The 18,731-nt window shown below is 40.7% G+C and overlaps 1 protein-coding gene across 1 annotated transcript; it reads right to left on the reverse strand.

Annotated features, from left to right (window-relative positions):
* Positions 1–154: 154 nt before the first annotated feature.
* Positions 155–18,506, reverse strand: LOC133408858 (V-set and transmembrane domain-containing protein 2-like protein). Its single transcript, XM_061688154.1, has 4 exons — positions 18,260–18,506; positions 6,791–6,957; positions 4,054–4,098; positions 155–1,423 (listed from the first exon to the last, which is right to left on the reverse strand). The coding sequence occupies exons 1-4, from the start codon at positions 18,363–18,365 to the stop codon at positions 1,172–1,174; spliced, it is 570 nt and encodes a 189-aa protein (XP_061544138.1). The 5' UTR covers positions 18,366–18,506; the 3' UTR covers positions 155–1,171.
* Positions 18,507–18,731: the final 225 nt, after the last annotated feature.

The following is an 18,731-nucleotide window of genomic DNA, read 5'->3' on the forward strand; positions in this document are numbered from 1 at the left end:
AAACGTGTTGAAAATATGACTACTGTACAGCTGTGGTAGAAACATAATGGACATTAAAGCTGAAGCAATGTTTATCTGAGAATAAGTCAAGGAGATTTAATTGGCCACCCAGGTTAATTTCTAAACGAAACAGAAAACGTTAACATGCGTCAGTGTGAAATGTGAACAGAGAGACACATTACAAAGTAGGCAAAAAGGTGGACACAAACTGTTTTACTGTGGACAAAATGATATGAAAATGAAGAGCACAACTATCACAAGGCAGACAATATATTGTTGATGAAGACAAACATCTAAAACTTTCAAATGAACATGTAGCTATTGATAGATATGAATTTTTTTTTAAAACTACATTTGTCCATCCAGCAATCCATTTACCATACTATTAATGGTTTCTCATCCGCAAACCTCCAAATTGTACGAGATGTGTAAAATAATGAACTTGACTGAGTGGAGAGTGTAGTTATATTTTATGATGTACAGAATGTTTTCTTCCATGCAGTACATGACCTGCTGGTATGTCTGCCGCACAGCTCGAAGATTCTGGGTTTCAATCTTGGCTGCAGCCAAGTAGTGGAGTTTACATGCGTTCCCTCTGCTTGCATGGGTTTTCTCTGGGTACTCCAGCATTACAAAACCATGTTAGGTTCATTCAAGTACTCTAAAATGTGGAAATGTGTGTGTATTGAGAGTTATCTGAATGTGCCCTGTGCTTGGCTGACGAATCCAGGGTGTACCCCACTTCACATCAAAAGTCAGCTGGAATAAGTTCCAGTTCACCCGCAACCCTAATAAGGAAAAGTGGTACATAAAATGGATGGATGGATGGATGGCTCCTTTCAATTGCACATTCAAAAAATGTTCAGCTGGGCTATCTCAGTACTAGTAATGATCGCATGTTCACAAAAACAGAAATGCAGAGGTTTTACGCATAAAAACTACATCCATAATTTCAAATTTAAAACTAAGCTAATGCATTGAGCACGGTGTCAATTAAAATGTTTCCTGTCCTGGAATTTTACAACACTGCAATAAAAGTATGCACATAAATAGTGGTGTACCAGTTGTGAGCACTGCCTCATCTCTCAGTGATGATTATGATCACCTTCTCCTGCTCAGTCATGAACATGCACACTAACAAGTAGACTTCGCCCTCTGCAGTGCAGTGCAGTCAGTAGCGCTCCTCTTCATCTTCCTCTCTCCTGTGCGAGCCTCCCTGCTGGTCTGACCGATGCCCCGATCCAAGGACCTGGACGTCCGAGCCGTGACTAGGCTCCACACGGAGGTAGGCCCGAACGTGATGGCGCTGCGCCACAGAGCCGCTGAAGTCAATGACGCGACACTCGTAGGTGCCCTCGTCTGACGGCTCGACGCTGGACAGGCGCAGTTTGTGTGAAATGTTGCTGCCGACCACTTTCACCACCTAAGAGGCACAAAAATGATTGATTTAGTTGTTAAAGACTGACTATTTACAACTCATTGACTTGTCTTTGCCTTTCTTACTGATGATATTGTCGATTGTGTGGATTTGATTGTTGGTTAGCGGCGCCTAGAAGTAAATGAGGCAAAATGGAGTGCCCTTGCTGGCTTCAGTCAACAGAGCTCTTGTTGATTCAGTCTCAACTAGTTTGCAGGCTAAATTAGAATAACATGACATCAGCTATGGAAACTTCAGCTACCTCCATAAATATCATCACGGCACACTTTGAGAAGCGCTATACAGGTTAGGATGGCACTGGCATTGAAGACAGAAAACCTTTCCCCAATGTCTGTCATGGGAATTCCCATCTCATCTATTTACATCAGTGAACAACTATCACCCTCCTACCCACACACCAAGTGGTTACCTAATTTGATGCAGATTTAGTACAACATCAAATTGTACAGCAACGCCACTTCAACAAATTACATGGTTGCATCTTTACTCCATCTCTGCAGCTGAAGTGATGCCCCTTGCGACCATACCACAGATATGAAGACGCAAATCCATCTATCCATTTTCCATACCGCTTGTCGTTATTAGGTTGCGCGTGGGCTGGCGCTTGTGCCAGTTGTCTTTGGGTAAGAGGTACGGTCTGGACTGGTCGCACGCCAATCGCAGGGCACATAGATAAACAACCATTCACACCAATTTAGAGTCTTCACTGAACCTAACAGGCATTTTTTTAGAATGCGGGAGGAAGCTGGAGTATTTGGAGAAATCCCATGCAAGTATGGAGAGAATATGCAAACTCCACCGAGGCAAGAGAGAAAGGTCGCTCTTTTCAGTCTTTCAGTAGTCATTGGACTAAATGTGAGTGTGAATGGCTGCATGTGCCCTGCGATAGGATGGCAACTAATTTATGGTGTACACTGTCTTATGCCCAAAGTAAGCTGGGATAGGCTCCATCTCACCTGTGACCTTAATGAGGACAAGCGCTATAGAAAATGGATGGATGGATGCATTGTATTAGTTTGAGGCATCTTAAAAGGTACAGTATATTTCCATCGGATGTCTTTGCTATTTGGGGTAGAAGTGCACATGTACATGATGGATTCATAAAATACTGTATTTGGTTCAGTTTTCACATTGGGTTACCAAACAATCACATAGAGTGATGTGTGCTACAGCAAGATTTGATACCAAGTAAATACCAGGCCAGTATGTAAGATATTGATCATGATACTGTCATGATCTGTACACTGCAGTTTCTCCTTTGGAGCTTGGTTGGCGCTTTGTGCCTTCTCTCTCTCTCTCTCTCTCTCTCTCTCTCCAGTAATCAGCATCACCTTGGCCGTGCACCTGTCTTCAATTAGCACTCATTACTGCCTGCATATACTAAACCTGTCAGTTCCGGGAAGCCGTCGCCTGAGTATTGACACTTGCTGGTGACTCACTCACCAGCCGACTCTCGTACTTCCAGTAATTTTTTTTTGATATGAAAGTAACTATCCTGCATCTGTGCTCAACCGATGGTGTTCTTCTCCGTCTCCAGTGTTCCTTCCGTGCCTTCCCCTTCTTGCTGACTGTTCCAGCCACGCCGCCAAGCTACCCCACCTGCTTACGTTCCCGCGTCCTGCTCGCTCCTTGTCCCGACGGTCCACCACCTCGCCTGGGATATCATTACCCTGCGCCAACCTGCAATACACCATTCTAAATCTACTCCCTCTGCCTCAGTCTGCTCAATCCATCTCACATCCGACTTCCCATCGTGACAGATACCTTTTAACAATTAAGGTTGATGCATCATGAAATTGCTAAATCTGAATGATTTTCCATGACCTTAGTGTTTTTTGTGCCTTTCCCCCCCCCCTTTGGAATACTAATTTGCTGAAAAGCAGGAAACTATTCGGCCAAGGTTTATAAGTGAGTAGAAAATACTTTATTACCTTATTTTTTCCCCACTTGCTATAGTGGAAATGTAGCAGGTATACAGTATCATCTTTCACAGATTATAAAAAAAAAAAAGAAAAAAAAAGTATTTACATTAAATCAAATCTGCGATGTATTATATCAGTACATTTCTTTAATCCCAGTAAATGTATGCATTGAAATAACACATTTCTATGGGATCAAAGTATTGCATCAAGCATAATTTACTGTATACTTTTTGAGTAGACCTAAGTAACCAATGGCACTATCAGGGGTGGGGATTGATAGATGAGGTCTGCAGACATATTTCAGTGGCCAGCAGTTATTACCAGCTCATTCTATATTTAATAAGAGTACTTGCTCACATTGTTTGTTGCCACACCGGCCAAGAGCAGTGACTATGCACAGATCGCTGCAGTTACGCAACGTCCACTTCCGCACAGAGACGTCTCCATGCGAGACCACATTTAAAGGGAATGAGAGGAGCCGCTTTAATTGGACAGGATTGAAGTCGGCTATCATCACGGCCACAGCAATGCAGATGTCCCTCTTTAAATGCACTGAGATGCACTGGTCCATGGAATTGCCAACACCGGTTCTAACCTGCCTCCGCACAGAGTTACGACATGCCAGTCATGCAAATAGAGCCCATTGTGTGGAGGTGAACTCAAAACTTGGTTGAAACAGGGCTTTGTACTTACACTAATTTTAGTGGCATCTTTCAACGTTTCCTCCAGAGGAACAACCTGCACACAAAAAAAATGTAGTCAGTTAATCAGTTACTGTAGACGTCAACAGAAAAATGTACACTGCTGTTGAATAGTAATAAATCAGTAAGCACAATTTGTGTGTTTTTTTTTTAAGGTTTTCATAACATAGTTAACTTCTTTAAATTGATATTCTGCTCAAATTGTTATTTTTTTTCTGCTAGCTGATCTTTATGTATGTTTCTTCTAGTCTCATACAGTATGCATTCCAATACTGCACAAGCGCTTCCTCAACAGCACGTACCCATCTCAGAGCTGTGCAGAATGTGTGTGCGCAACTGCAAAGATGCATTTCTTTTGGGTATTAATATGAATTATGCATGGCATAGACATTTTCAAAATCTATTTATTTTTCAGTGCCAATTACAGTGTCTGGAGGTTCCACAGGAGAGTGTAAGTTGCCCCATCCTGGGAGGGAGTCAACCTGTTTCTCCGGTGTTGGCAACAGCCAGTTAGTAATTAGTCCTTCATTTCTGTGCCAGGGGATTTATGGGAGATATAGGATTGTCTAATAGTCAGTGAGCTTTGGATTTAGTCCACGATGTTAGACCCAATACTCTGGACCTCATAAAATGCATAGTGTAGTGCCTAAAATCAACATATCAAAGTTTTGTTTCTGTCGTCATTTGCACTCTTTGGGTTTCTTACTTGTTTGGTGTCAGTGTATAACATATAGCTGACCATTATAAGTTGTCATAAGAAAGCAAGTTCTACATTGATACAGGATTTATTTTCTAAAGCTAAAACTGCTGACTAAGCAGACCTAATTCTGCTTGGCGAAGTGTACCCAAGAGGTCCTCTTTCGATTATTGATATCATTTTATGGCCTTCTGACTCTTCTCCCTCATTTTTACTGCCCCACAAAATCTAACAACTTCGGTACCTTCATTAGTTGTAAAATTGGAAACATCCTTTACCGAGTGGCCCTCACAGAAACGTTCGCACACATTACATGGTCCAGCTGCCACTGAAACGTTAGATAATGGATGAAACTTGTGATCTTATTGAACAATATACAGGTAAGGCCTGCTCTCCGCTCAGGTCGTCCTTGAAAGGCATCCATAAATAAAGCTCTATTCAAATGATCACTGAATTTAAAATAGATGTGCGACGTGGTAACAACAATCTGCTCAGTAGTACAACATTGCTTCTCATAAAAGTGTGTTTTATCTGTAGGGCAAAAGGCCGTTTACCTATGTGGACCCTTTCCGTCCAGCCCGCTGGCATGGTCTCTGCAATGGCAAATGTACTGTTTACACTATAGTAGCATATTAATTAATTAATTAACTTCTACTCATTCCATTTATTTTCCATTTATGATGCTTTAATATGAATGTTGACAGGATGCGCTCAAAGTGTCATAATCTACTTTACAAGGAGTTTCACATTACTTATTCTTTTTTCATTCCGCACTCTCGCTCAGAGACACGAGACACAACCGGGATCCTCTTTCGCCGCTTATCGTGTGATTATCATGTGGTGTACTTTTCTACCTTTTACGGCACCTGAGAACAATTTAATAATACCAAAGACAATTTAGATATTTTTATTATTGAGCCAACCTCCAGTTTGTCACGTTTACACAAATACATATTTTTCTCTGTTACAGCCTTGAGACCCGCAAGGCCAGGTGTCTGGTTGTTATGGCAACTCATATCTGCTTTCAGAAAGATTGTTCTGAGTCAGATCTTTATATGCTTCACATGGCTTTAATATGAAGCGTTAATACGTCACAGTTAGCCTTGACATACACACAAAGACAGCAGGGATGTAAAATTGTATAAATTGTTGAATGCTAATGAGGAATTTCTGTGTGGTACCCCGTTACAATAGTTTTAGTCTTATTGCATTGCTCATATAATGAAGACCACAAAAGATTAACTCCATTTTTGAATTATTATTCCTCCATTCCAAACATTTCACAGTAGCTAGTCTCTTTACCCATGCTGTCCGTGGTCCTTTGGTCTATCCAAGCTGCTCAGCACAAACATTAAGTGAACAATAATAATAATAATAATAACTCAAGGTTAGCACATCTGCCTCACAGTTCTGAGGACCGGGGTTCAAATCCTAGCCTCCCCTGTGAGGAGTTTGCATGTTCTCCCCGTGCCTGCGTGGGTTTTCTCCGGGCACTCCGGTTTCCTCCCACATCCCAAAAACATGCTTGGTAGCTTAATTGAGGACTCTAAATTGTCCGTAGGTGTGAATGTGCGTGCAAATGGTTGTTTGTTTCTATGTGCCCTGCGATTGGCTGGCGACCAGTTCAGGGTGTACCCCGCCTCTCTCCCGAAGGCAGCTGGGATAGGCTCCAGCGTCCCGCGACCCTAACCAGGATAAGCGGTGTTGAAAATGGATGGAGAACAGAAAGTAACAAACAGTAGCCAATTTATACTTATGTGACATTTAAGAGGGTTAAAATGACAGACATACTGTAACTGTCTGTACAGTAATTAAAGGTTATATAATGGTGTCAGCTTGACTTGGAATATATGTATCGCAGGTAGAATTGACCATTATGGATTTTTTTTTTTCATTTTTTTTAAATGAGATTTGATCTACCTTAAAGTGAACCAAATTAATGAGGTTAAATATGTAACATCTACATTACTGTATTTGTTTTATTCTACTGACAAAAAAAACCCACCACAACAAAAAACGCCTTGCGCCTTACATCATTTGTGATATGTGCAGGCTTCTTGGGCCAGTCACTGTGGTCCTTGGTGTACCACCACTGGATCTCCAAGGAAGAAGGAGAACCTGGCCCACAGAAGGAGCACGCCATCTCTACATCCTCGCCGCTCTGTGTCGTGATGTCGTGGGGCACCTCTGTGAAGAGAGCTGGGAGACCGATTGAAAGATGAACAATCAAAAAAGTGATCATTGTTGAAGGACACAGCATTTGACAAATGCAAAAGGCGATGTGTTGTGACCAATGTTATTCAGAGAGAAAGTATTCAGCGAAGCAGTACAGTCTTCCCCTGCTATTCACAGGGGATAGGGAGTCGGGACTGAGCGCTGCCACGAATAGTGAACTACAACTAATTGACCACCCCTCTAAAACGGTCTGTCGTTGCTTATACATGTCACAAGATGATGGCAAAACACTACTTTTGTCTTTTCAACTCACTTCCAACAGTTCCACAAGATGGCACCAAAGCAATAGATTTATTAGAAGCAATACTTTTAATGCTTCGGCCTGAGCACAAAAACAGCGAACAAGTGAGTTTTCAGCAAATAATGAAAGATAGTTTCCAAAAGAAATTCTGAGTCGCAACACTGTAATGCAGTATTTGTAAGGTTTATTATACACATTTTAACCTCTTAAGCAGAAATCCAATTTATACTCTCCTGTATAGTTGTCTTACACGCCACACAGAGAACCAGAACACTCACACAGAGTCAGTGAAGTTAGGTGTCTTGCCTTGTTCAAGGGCACCTCAAGATTATGCAGCATGAAGACTAGCTTCTCTTAAACAACTAGCTGCAATGTCTTTTTGTCCGCAGCAGAACTCCAAATGTGACCCTCCAGTTTCAAAGCCCAAGTATTTACAGATGAGCTCCTGTCAGCCCAAGAGATGTTTGACTTTCAGTAACTTTGTGAAGGGCAGCCTTATCGATCTGCTCCAGCATGCGCTCTTACATGCATAAGGCGGCTGAAGGCATTATCAACAGCTTTAAATGACAGTTGTCCTTGCATTTTCCCTCTCAATATGAAAGTTCTAGCTCTCACGGTATGCGCTACGTTTCCTGAGCGCAAAGACCTCAGAATCTCTTTACTTGGCATTCAGCACAGTGACAAGCTTATCCCGGGATGCACACAAATTCCAAAAGCAAGTCCGAGAACGGAAACAGCTTGACGAGGGATTTGGTATCATTTGAACTACTCGCCCTGGCAGAGTCACGCCCTTGATGCGGTGCAATTCACGGCCTGCCAGTGGTCTTATTTGTCAGGAGAGGTGAACTGACATGAGTGTGGTGTGAAGTGTTAAGAAAGCTGGGAGCAAAGCTAAGTCCCACACAAATGCAGTCTAACAACAACAATGGAAAAGCACCTTGAGGGAATACCAGTAGCATTCAAAGAGTATAAATAAAAAGTAAATACACTAAGAACTGGTGAGATTGGGCCACTGGTGGGAAGAACCAGAGGGTAAGACCAACAATAATAATATTAAACTTGAGCAGATTCAGTGAGTGGGAATCACTGACTGAAATAATTGTGTACATGTCGTGCACTTAATAACTGTTTATCATCAATGCAACCGTGATGATCTCAGTCACTACCGTGCAACGGGAATGTGTGTGCTTGTCACAAACGTAGGTTATCTGGTTGCCATGGCGATGCGTGAACTATTTTTAACTATCAGAATATGAAAATGCTCATTTCAAATAAGATAAACTATGACTTAACTACAAAAAGTAACGATTGGAACTATTATCAACAAATAATTGACCATTTTTCTGCATGACTTGCAACACCAATTGCACTTGCAGCTGCCGGTGAAGCTGTTGTTATCGCTTATGTTGACGTCTGGTTCAGCTCTTTAAAGTTTTACCCCTGATAGCACTTAACTGTCTGTAGCCCTGTTTTTTGTTCTGTTTGTGTTTAACAAACATTACTTTCTCCATTTGAAGCGTAATCCCTGTGAGACTGCATGGCGTTAAAGCACGGACGCACACGCACGCACGGGCACATGACAGACACACACACACACACACACACACACACACACACTTTGTTTCAAGTACTTAGGTAAACTGAATGTATGCCAGGTTTAGTTTGACTGTGACACGTGAATTTAGATTAAACGCGGGTTTTCACTCTTGGCATCAGTGCCATTTGTTTGTAGAGTGAGATAACATACATATTTGCTGTGGAAAGGGCTGCAGTAAAGTGTTATTATGAATCCCACTAGAGTTCTAGGCAGGACATGCCCCTGCTGCAATACTGCTGGCTGCTGCATAGAGGGAAGGGCAGGCTACACAGATTTAACGAGATGACCATTCCAAATATGTATCACATTAGTATGTACAAATAAAAGCAATCAAGGTTGTTCGAGTTAGGGCTAGAATGGGTTAGTGGGATTCACTTTAATGCCACCACACTGAAGTCAGACACTTCTTTTCCTGCCACAGTAGGGTCCAGCATACCCGCGACCCTCGTGAGGATAAGCGGTGTCGAAAATGGATGGATATAGTCAGGTATATTGTAGATAGCCTAACCATTTGAAGATTCTCCACCTTATCCTCCAACCTACTTTGCTTTCTTGTTGAAAACACACTACTTTCTTTTTCAATTCTGTTGTCTTATCTCCAAATACAATCTTTGTTCTACCATTATTTCCACTCTGATGGACTGTGTCATCCTTCCCCCTTTGAATTCAGCTCCTCTCCTCTCTGCCAGTCTCTCTGAATAGGCCAAGCTGCGTGTGTGTCGGATCTCTGATGTCTGGCATTCAGAGATCCCCCCTCGCACTCGTAGAATTGTTGAATACGTCTGTTGGTTCACTGCCCATTGGCACTGGCACATGGTGAGCATCCTGAAAGTGTTACACGGTGTACTGCAGGACTTCTATTCAGCAGGCATATACTGCCACATGTGTTTGGTGGAATGCATACCAATTCACAATAACATCACTAGACTGTCATATGTTTTATGCAAGTTGTACCATTCGAAAGTAATGAGGCGCTAGCAGGCTGTGAGGAAAGTACATCGCTCAACAATGATATGGTCTCACAAGTATGCATGCTTGTACACTTTATATAAATATTTATAGAATTGGGAGACCTGATCATGATACCTACTAGCGCTGGCCGATTTGGAAAAAGTCTTCCGTCATGATATGGGCCATTTTATATCACAATAATGATATACCACAATATAGTATGTTTTCAATTATTCTACGAAAAATGTATATAACATGCTTTGACTGCTTACTTGTTCTCACTTTATTTGAAGTGACATTAAACAGACCTGTCACCAATGAGAAACACATCCAGTCGTGCTGCATTTAGGGATGCATTTTTAGTCGTCGAGTATCCTACTGAGAATTTTAGCGAATAATCGAGTATTAAGATAAAATAAGATTTAATTGAATAATGACCGACCAATTGGATTCCTTTTGTTGTGAAGTTCTTTTCAGAAATTCACATTGTGCATAGCAGCAAACTGTAATTTCTTGTCGACAAACATTCTTGGTGAGGCAATTTCAAACAAATGAAAATAAATACAAGGCAAATATAAATACATATCTTGTATCAAAAAAACATAAGGAATGAATTAAAAAAGGCATAAACAGCCTTTGTGTTGTGCAACTTCAGCAGCAAGCATTTTTGCGTAATACAGTGTGTTCATGTCTTTGCATTTATTAACTTAGACCAGCTGACTAGGAATAACATAAATATTCTTAATTCTACTCTTCCCATTTGGAAGTGGTCAAACTAAAATTAAGACACCTATATTGGAACACATTAGGCACCAGTGGTCCTTGATATTTTATCCATCAAGCAAGAGTGAACCACACTTACTGTCATGGTCTGTGTTTTGGTTTGGGTTGTGTTTTAGTTTTGTTCCATGTTTTCCTGTGTTCCATGTTTGTCATGTGCTCATTTTGTTGTTGTGTCCACCTGTTCTTGTCAACCTTCTACCTTGTGTCGACCAATCAGCTCTCTCCGGCCACTCGTGTCTTGTCCAGGTGTTCCTCGTTGTCTCGTTAATTTGTTTGTATTTAGTTCCCTGGTTTCTTCCACTTCTTGTCGTTTCATTGTCGTTGATATGCTGTCTTTGCAGTGTATCGTTGTCAGGTGTCATTGTCACTGTCTGTGTCATGTCACAGTTGCCAGTTGTGTCGTTCAGTTATTTCACCAGTCATGTCTTGTTTCTTGTTTTGAAGGGGAGGTTAAAGGGGAAATTGGTGGATGAAAAATTCCTCAGTATACGGATTGCTGTTACCTCTGGCTCTATCATTTAAATCAGAAGAACTGTTCTGATGCCCCTGAACTGTTTCCTCCTTCGTGGCAGGTACATTTGGTATACACCTTCTGTCCCACACAGAAGCAATACATCTGTCCACAGACAACAGCGCCATGATTGCAGTCGCTTAGGTCTCTACAGGGTCGGTGCTTGCTTCAATCTAATCATCTAATCTCCTCTGCGTCTGTCGTCCCTTGGCTACCACCATCATGAAATATTGCACATAGCTTCCTGAAGTGGATCTGCTTCTGCTGAGGAAGAATATACTAGAGTATGATGAACAACACCACTGCTGCTAAAAAACACTCCACAAGTGTTTTGTTTCCTGCATTCTCAGAGCTCACTCTTTGACATTTGTGACAACTGTCATATGCTCCCGCACTTTCAAAGCATCAGTAAAATCATTAGAAGACAACACAGGAGCAAGCAAAAGTCAAAGAAACAGCAAACTGACTTGCATGTAAAGCTTAATAATGATTGTGTCAGTAATCACAATAAAGCTGCCAGAGAGGCTTGCTTGAGTAACCTTTTTAAGCGTATGTTTTACTTGCCTGATGCCTCTTCGAGCAGAGGCGGGAATGATTGTTTCATGATGTACGTCAACACCATGCATTTTTAAAGTGGTCCTTTGTGGCATTTTTCACTGCACTGCATATTGAATTCAGAGAGAGAGAGAGAGAGAGAGAGAGAAGACACCATGCCACAAGGACCCAAGAAAAGGCTGCTTGCTGGCCACCGAAGACTCATTAAAAATGAAAGAGAGTACAAGAACATATAAATGTATCCACAGACGAACATAAACGACTAAAGCCCAAAAGAGATAACTCACAATCCAAACTTATTCTCCTCAGGTCTGAGGCAAAATGAGTTGGATCAATCAAGCCTGAGTGGCAGCGTGGGGGACAAGCCAACCATTTCTTCTTCTCGGCCCTTCAAGCTTTTTCAAGATGAAAATTAGAGAAGACGTATCGGCATAAACAAAAAGTAAGTGTGTGTGTTTTTATTGTGTGAAAGTCTGCATTGTTCACACTGTCTTCAAAGATGCTGTACATCTGACAGACACAAAATACAGTTGGGATAAAGAATTACAGAAAAATCTAATAGCAACTTTTCACACTCACACTGAAATTGTTCGGTTTTGGGGGGATGGGGATCCGTCTCATGCAAATGCGGAGTTGGGCTCTTGTTACCATGACAACCAAGGATGGCGCAATGGTGCATAAGCAAAGGTTACTTTGTGTTGCCAACTAAGACTTCTGTGACTGTAGTGACTTATTTTTCCAAAAATCGACTAGTAGCAAACCTATTGATTTTTTTTATTTTATTATTTGGCAGAGGGGGGCGGCATTATGTGAGACCGCAAGACAGGAGATTCAGAAGAGAGTCACTGGCTAATTCGGCTTATATTTAGCTTTTTATTTTGTATTTTTTTAAAAACAATGTAAATGGACATTATTATACCTGATTGTCATTACACTTTTAGGGCTCTATTTTCGTAGACTGCGCAACGTGCACCAGAGCGAAAATTGTGGCGTGCAATCGCAAGGCTTGATTTTGCCAATTTGGCAGATTGGTCTGCGCCAAGATGGGCATACCGACACAACAGGGGTATGTCCTTTGACATGCAGCCAGTGCATGTGACAATTTGGTGACCATCTCTAACTTTTGGCGCAGATGATCTCATGCAATTTTGGTGAATTTGATCGAGGTGCAGGCACACAGATACCCCGACTTCGCGGACATGTGTCAGCCATAGTTCAATCATAAATATGTGAATGGAGTGCCCCGAAATCATTGTAGAAATTTATTTCATTGAACTCATTATTATTATTATCATCATTATTAAAATCATCCCATGTACTGCTCGGCACGCAGCTATTGTGGTCGGGGGAGATGATGATAAACAGATGATCATTGGAGGGGATATAGATCAATGAGGTCCACGGTCATACAGTATTTAAGTCACCAGTCGTTTTCACCATCTCATTCTATTTGCACCGCTTTTAAAGAGGAAGAAAGAAGACTTCAACTGGACAGGTTTGAAGTCGGCTGTGGTGACGCCCAAGCCAGCGCATACATCCTACTTTAAATGCGCTAAGGGGGAGGCCGATCCACAAAACGTGTCTAGCCCGCCTCCTCGCAGAGTTACGCCAAGTGCAGTGCTGGATTTGTGCTAGTCACACAAATAGAGCCCTCTATGTTCAAATGATTGATCATTTTTCTTGACAAATGCATTTTAATGCCCTCAATAGTTGTTAGAATGTTCTAGATTATGTTAGAAGTTACTAGGTTTCTAAATGGTTATAAATACAGTGTTTCCCATATTTTATTGCCACGGATATAACTTTCTAAATGTAAATGAAATAAAATGTCTTAGTCTTTTGCCATTTTCAAGTTCAAATCTAACCGTTAAACAAATAAAAAAATGTACCCAAATTATTTTTTTACTTTTAGAAAAAGAAAATATTTTTTTGCAGTATTATAGCAGAACACACTCTTAATCTATTTATTATTCATCACAATGCACACCAACATGGCTGGAACGTTATATTCGGTCCCGACTAATTTGTAAACTGTAAAAAGATAAGATACAGGTCTATGGCCTTAACCCTTTTTTCTGGTAAAGCACAACGTTATCGGTTTGCTCTCCTTTCTGCCTGCCTGCCTCACGCACACCCTTTTGCACTACAACCGAAGCAGAGATGAATAATCTGTTTGCTTGGCTAAATTGTGACACGTTGGAGACGTGATTGGCCTCTGCAGTTCCTGTAAGCTGTAATGAGCAGAAATGCTGTCAGGTTATAATAAAGGCAGGTTAAAATTACAACACTAAAACAATTCCGCTGCTTAAATTAAAAGTGTTCATCAATTTAGTCTACATATCATGTCCGTTCTGAGGCATCTGCCGATTGAGGACGTCTGCCTTAAAAAAGTCTTCTGAAACAGGGACTGCTATCCGGAATAATTGAACAAATGCGTCTGGAAGTTAAATGGCAACGTTTGTCATGCGCAAAGGCGCCACCTCATAGGGCCAGCTGGTAAATTAAGGATCATTAACTTAACGGCCCCATTTCCGTCATGCCTGTGGGGCACAGAGGAGAAGAATTGAAAAGGAAAAAAAAAAAGAAAAAAAAAAGACAGTGTTAAGACCATGACATGAGCTAACTGTGTAACTTTTGCCAAGGTTAGTGTAAATAAGATGTGAACAGAATCCCTCTGGGAGGAGGTATTTCCCTAATTTGATGAATGGCTTTAATAATCAGGGAAGGCTGATGCAAAAGGTGAATGAAGCTTGTGTAATAAAGAGACTTAGTGCCGACATTTATCTCAATCGTTAATTTCTCTATGTAAGCAAATAATGTAAGTTATTGCTTTGCATTTGGAGGCATTTTCACACCATGGTAATAAAAATCGACTGTATTTATGGAAGATATGAATGAAGATGTTGCCTGGATGTATACAGTGTTGCTACTTGACTTACTGTCACTGCTGATTCAAATGCTACACCAGCTCTTATGAAAACATTTTATCACTCTGGCTTATAGTGACAGGAGTTTCCTGTACTAAGATTGCTGACAGCTCATAACGGCATGAGGGGAAAACACAACATTACATACAGATAAGCAAAAATAAGTCATGTGGGAATTTGCCAGAAAGTCAATAATGTTGCATTAGGCTCAGATTCAGGAGGAGGGTAAACAGACAAGGGGCTCCTTGGGGAAATAAATGGATGCCGTGAGCCCTTCAGCCTCCATTCAAGGTGGAAGGTAAAAATCATGAAGTAAGAGTGGAGGAGCTGTCTGCCTGTTGCTGCAGATCATCCAGACTTGTGGGCTGAATTCTTCATAGCCGTGGGGACTTAATGCACAGGAGCTATTTCCGTTTCCTCGTGGTGTGTGAGAACATGTATTAACATTCCTTGTTGACAACTCATACCCAGGCTGAACTCCCCTGAGATGAATAGTAACGTCACGCTCCATCAGAAATTGTGCACAACCATCAAGAGATGCTCACTATGGTTTGGAGAACAATTGAATGCAGCACTGACTGATATTCTGTGACATCTGAACCTGAAATTATGCGCAAAATGACCGGAGGACAATTAATATGAACAGTTTGACTTCAGTTCAATGCGTTATCTGCTTAGACTCACACCGCAAACTAGTATATGAACACACACACCTTGTTTAATGAATAATTCCTGTATCCATTTGATTCTGAAATGTAATGGGTTCTTCCTCTGCACATTCAACAAACCTCAACAAACTTATTTCTTAGTACTGCTTATTAACCAACAAATATTAGCAGGGGTGAAACACTTGTGCTTGGCAGAGGTAATAATGCTCTTATATCTTTGTCAGTATGATGGAGTGCAGTTCCACACAAATGCAAACGTCAGTCACAACCTCATGTGGAAATGTGTGTGGAAATGACATGAGTGTTATCAGTCTGGGGAGAGTGAAGTATTTGCGCCCTTTAATCTGTAGGCCTGCAGTGCTCCCTGGATGCACCAATCGAAATCTTGAGTCTTTTTTTGCCCGACAGGTACACTGTAGTTGTTCCATCGATCTGCTAATATGGAAGTGAGCCAAAACAAGTTCAAGTTTTTGGGAGATAAATGAAACACCGTGAAATAAATTCATAATTTTACATGTTTATTTCTGTATAATATCATATTTTTTCTTGATGAATGTAAGCTTTTAATCTTACCTTTCTTTGCTGATTGGTTGGGGAACTAGAGGGTGACAGTCACTCAGTTCACAGTTTCAAGTAGGAAACATGGTTTGTTTCCTTATAGAGGGCTATGTTACCAAATATTAATTATTTTCAACAAAGAATTTATACTTATCTGACACTGTAACTTAAAACTGACAAATATTCTGTTAAGGGCAGATCTGCTGAAGCATCTATTCGGTTTCATTCGATCATGCGGGTGTACTTACAATGTTGAGGTCGGTAGGTGTAGTTCATCTTACAAGTAGTAAAACACATCATTTAATACCACTTACAATAGACATAATGCATTACAGCTTAAATAATGATCAACATATGAAATTTGTTTGCATTTTAATAAAAGAACATCCAAGATCCAATTGTTTTTCTGTGCAATCAAAAAACATAGCACATGAGCACTCACCCTTCACGTGATAACTGTGCAATACGTCGCCAAGCCCCCTGAACAGTCCCAGCACCATTACATGGGACAGCAAATGCAAAGTGCCATCCTAATTAAGATGACACCAAGCTGAAGCCTGACACAGGTTCGCAGGCACTAATGAAGCGGTACACTCCCCCACACAGTGTTAGTGATACGCTCACAAGGGATAACAGGATGAATGCTGCCAAACACTACCAACTCTGCACTTTCCTCCAAGCAGAGAACAAGGATAACAAACTGAGTCTGAGATCGAGAAGATCATTACTTTGTTGGTGAGCAAACACCACGAAACGCTTCTTTGTACAGCCTCCTGCCGATACTGACCAACCCGTCCTGCAGATTTATTTTCGCACAGCACCAATACGTTTCATGTTGGGAGGCAATTTGATTTACACTTGAGCTCAAGTGGAAACTGGGCTGCGGGAGCTGAACGGTCCTCAGCCAGATGCATTTATCTGAAACAAATGGGCCTGGCCTGGTTCTAACAAGCGCTCCAGAGAGCAACGCTTTCAGCCTCTACATGAAAGCTCCACTGCTTTGGTGAATTAATCAAAGAAAGCGAGAAAAAATATTTTTGAAGTAGATTTATTTATTAAAAATCAACAGAGGGCATTTTAATCTTGGTGAGCAGCTTGTGGTCACCCACCCACCTCACTCCGTCCCCCATTTCATGCCCAGTTTGAAACCCCACATGAGCGAGAACACAACGATTATAGTCAATTATAATTAACTCCCAGTGGGAGAAATGTGTCTAATTGATTTTCTAACCTGCCAACCATGGTTAATCTATTTGGAGCGACTGCAATCGGCTGGGGAGATATATCCATATATATATATCTCCGTACATATATATATATATATATATATATATACCCGTACACATATATATATATATATACACATATACAAATATACATACATACCCATGCACACACATATACATATATATATATGTATATATATATATATATATATATATATATATATATATATATATATATACAAATATACATACATACCCATACACATATATATATATACAAATATACATACATACCCATACACACACACACATATATATATATATATATAATTATATATATATATATATATATATATATATATATATATATATATATATATATATATATATATATAATTATAAACAAAGAAACATGAATTCTGAATTCTGCTGCTACTCAAATTAAATAGTAAGCACCTGGCTTTGCTGCCTCATCAGTATGAGTGGAGTGAATGCACTCTTAACGATCCAAATCATTCCGTGACATCATCACCGTGTGAGGGGGTGATTAGGGCGATATGGAAAAAGTGCTTCCAAACCGTCAAGGTCGAGAGATGTTCAGAAATCCAATGAAGGCCTTTATCAGACAGCCTCAAGCGTTCAATCAAAATAAGTTTGAATTAGATTTGTGACGAACTTAAACTAAATTCTTTAAATCAAATCAAACTTGATTAATTGAGCGCTTTTTATACAATATGCATCTCAAAGTGCTTTACATATTCAAAATCAATCCCTGCTCCCACCACTCATCCACCCAGATGCATATGCGCAAAAACAGTTATTGTTAACAATCAATATTATCATCGGTTATTGTTTTTGTAAAGTCCATCAAAGGCCAAACCACATTTATGAAAACACAAAACAAATGTTTACTATTGTGTATTGAACATATTTTGGTTCAATAATTTTCAACCAAAACATTTTCCCCTTCTTTACAGTTTCTCCGTTTCCATGGCAGACAAGTTCAAATGCATCTGGGGGTTCATATGGCCCACAGGCCAACGGTTGCCCACCACTAATCAAGTTTGAATTCTTTACTGGTGTATTTCTATTTTTCATGGTGAATGAATATCACCAGACACTATTTAAATTTAGAAAAAGACTGCAAATCCTCACTCAATACAAATTGCCACCACCAAACTATAGGAATATCATTTCCAGTGAACATTGCATATTTTGCATGCAAACCTTAAAAAGAATTCAAACTTACCATTTCCAGACAAATGGTTATCCAGCTCACCGGTTCCGACACTGAGTGCCGCGTTAAGTTGAACGTAAAGTCCCACGTAGTGTAATAGCCCCACTATGGCTCTCATTGCTTCCAAATATGTCGACAAGTGCGATGGAAATAGCACAGCAGGTGGAGAGCATCGGTCGAGTAGCTCCACGAAGCGCAGCCGCCGTCACGGACATGAAACTGAAAGGTTGTGGTTGTGGAGCGACGCGCAGCGGCACTATGCTTCTCTGCCCGTGGACGCGCCGACACGGACAGTGGGCGGAAGGAGACGCACGGAGGAGGACAGGTGAAGCGGCCACCAGTGACACTCAATTACGCGGAGGGATCTCAGACCTATCCTTGCCAATGGTGGATTATTGCAATGATCAAACCATATATATTGCTGTACATATTTATAGTTACGTATTAGATGTTATAAAAATAAACTGAAATGTATGTGAAATCA

This window comes from Phycodurus eques, chromosome 10, assembly GCF_024500275.1.
Source record: "Phycodurus eques isolate BA_2022a chromosome 10, UOR_Pequ_1.1, whole genome shotgun sequence".
NCBI lineage: Eukaryota > Metazoa > Chordata > Actinopteri > Syngnathiformes > Syngnathidae > Phycodurus > Phycodurus eques.

Bases quoted from the DNA above. Each gene is read 5' to 3' on its own strand.
- LOC133408858 (XM_061688154.1), bottom strand. From the start codon at position 18,365: ATGAGAGCCATAGTGGGGCTATTACACTACGTGGGACTTTACGTTCAA. The intron at 6,958-18,259 runs GTAAGTTTGAAT...TCGGTCTCCCAG, and splicing joins TAACCATTTGTCTGGAAATG to CTCTCTTCACAGAGGTGCCC. The intron at 1,424-4,053 runs GTAAGTACAAAG...TGTGCCTCTTAG, and splicing joins AAGATGCCACTAAAATTAGT to GTGGTGAAAGTGGTCGGCAG.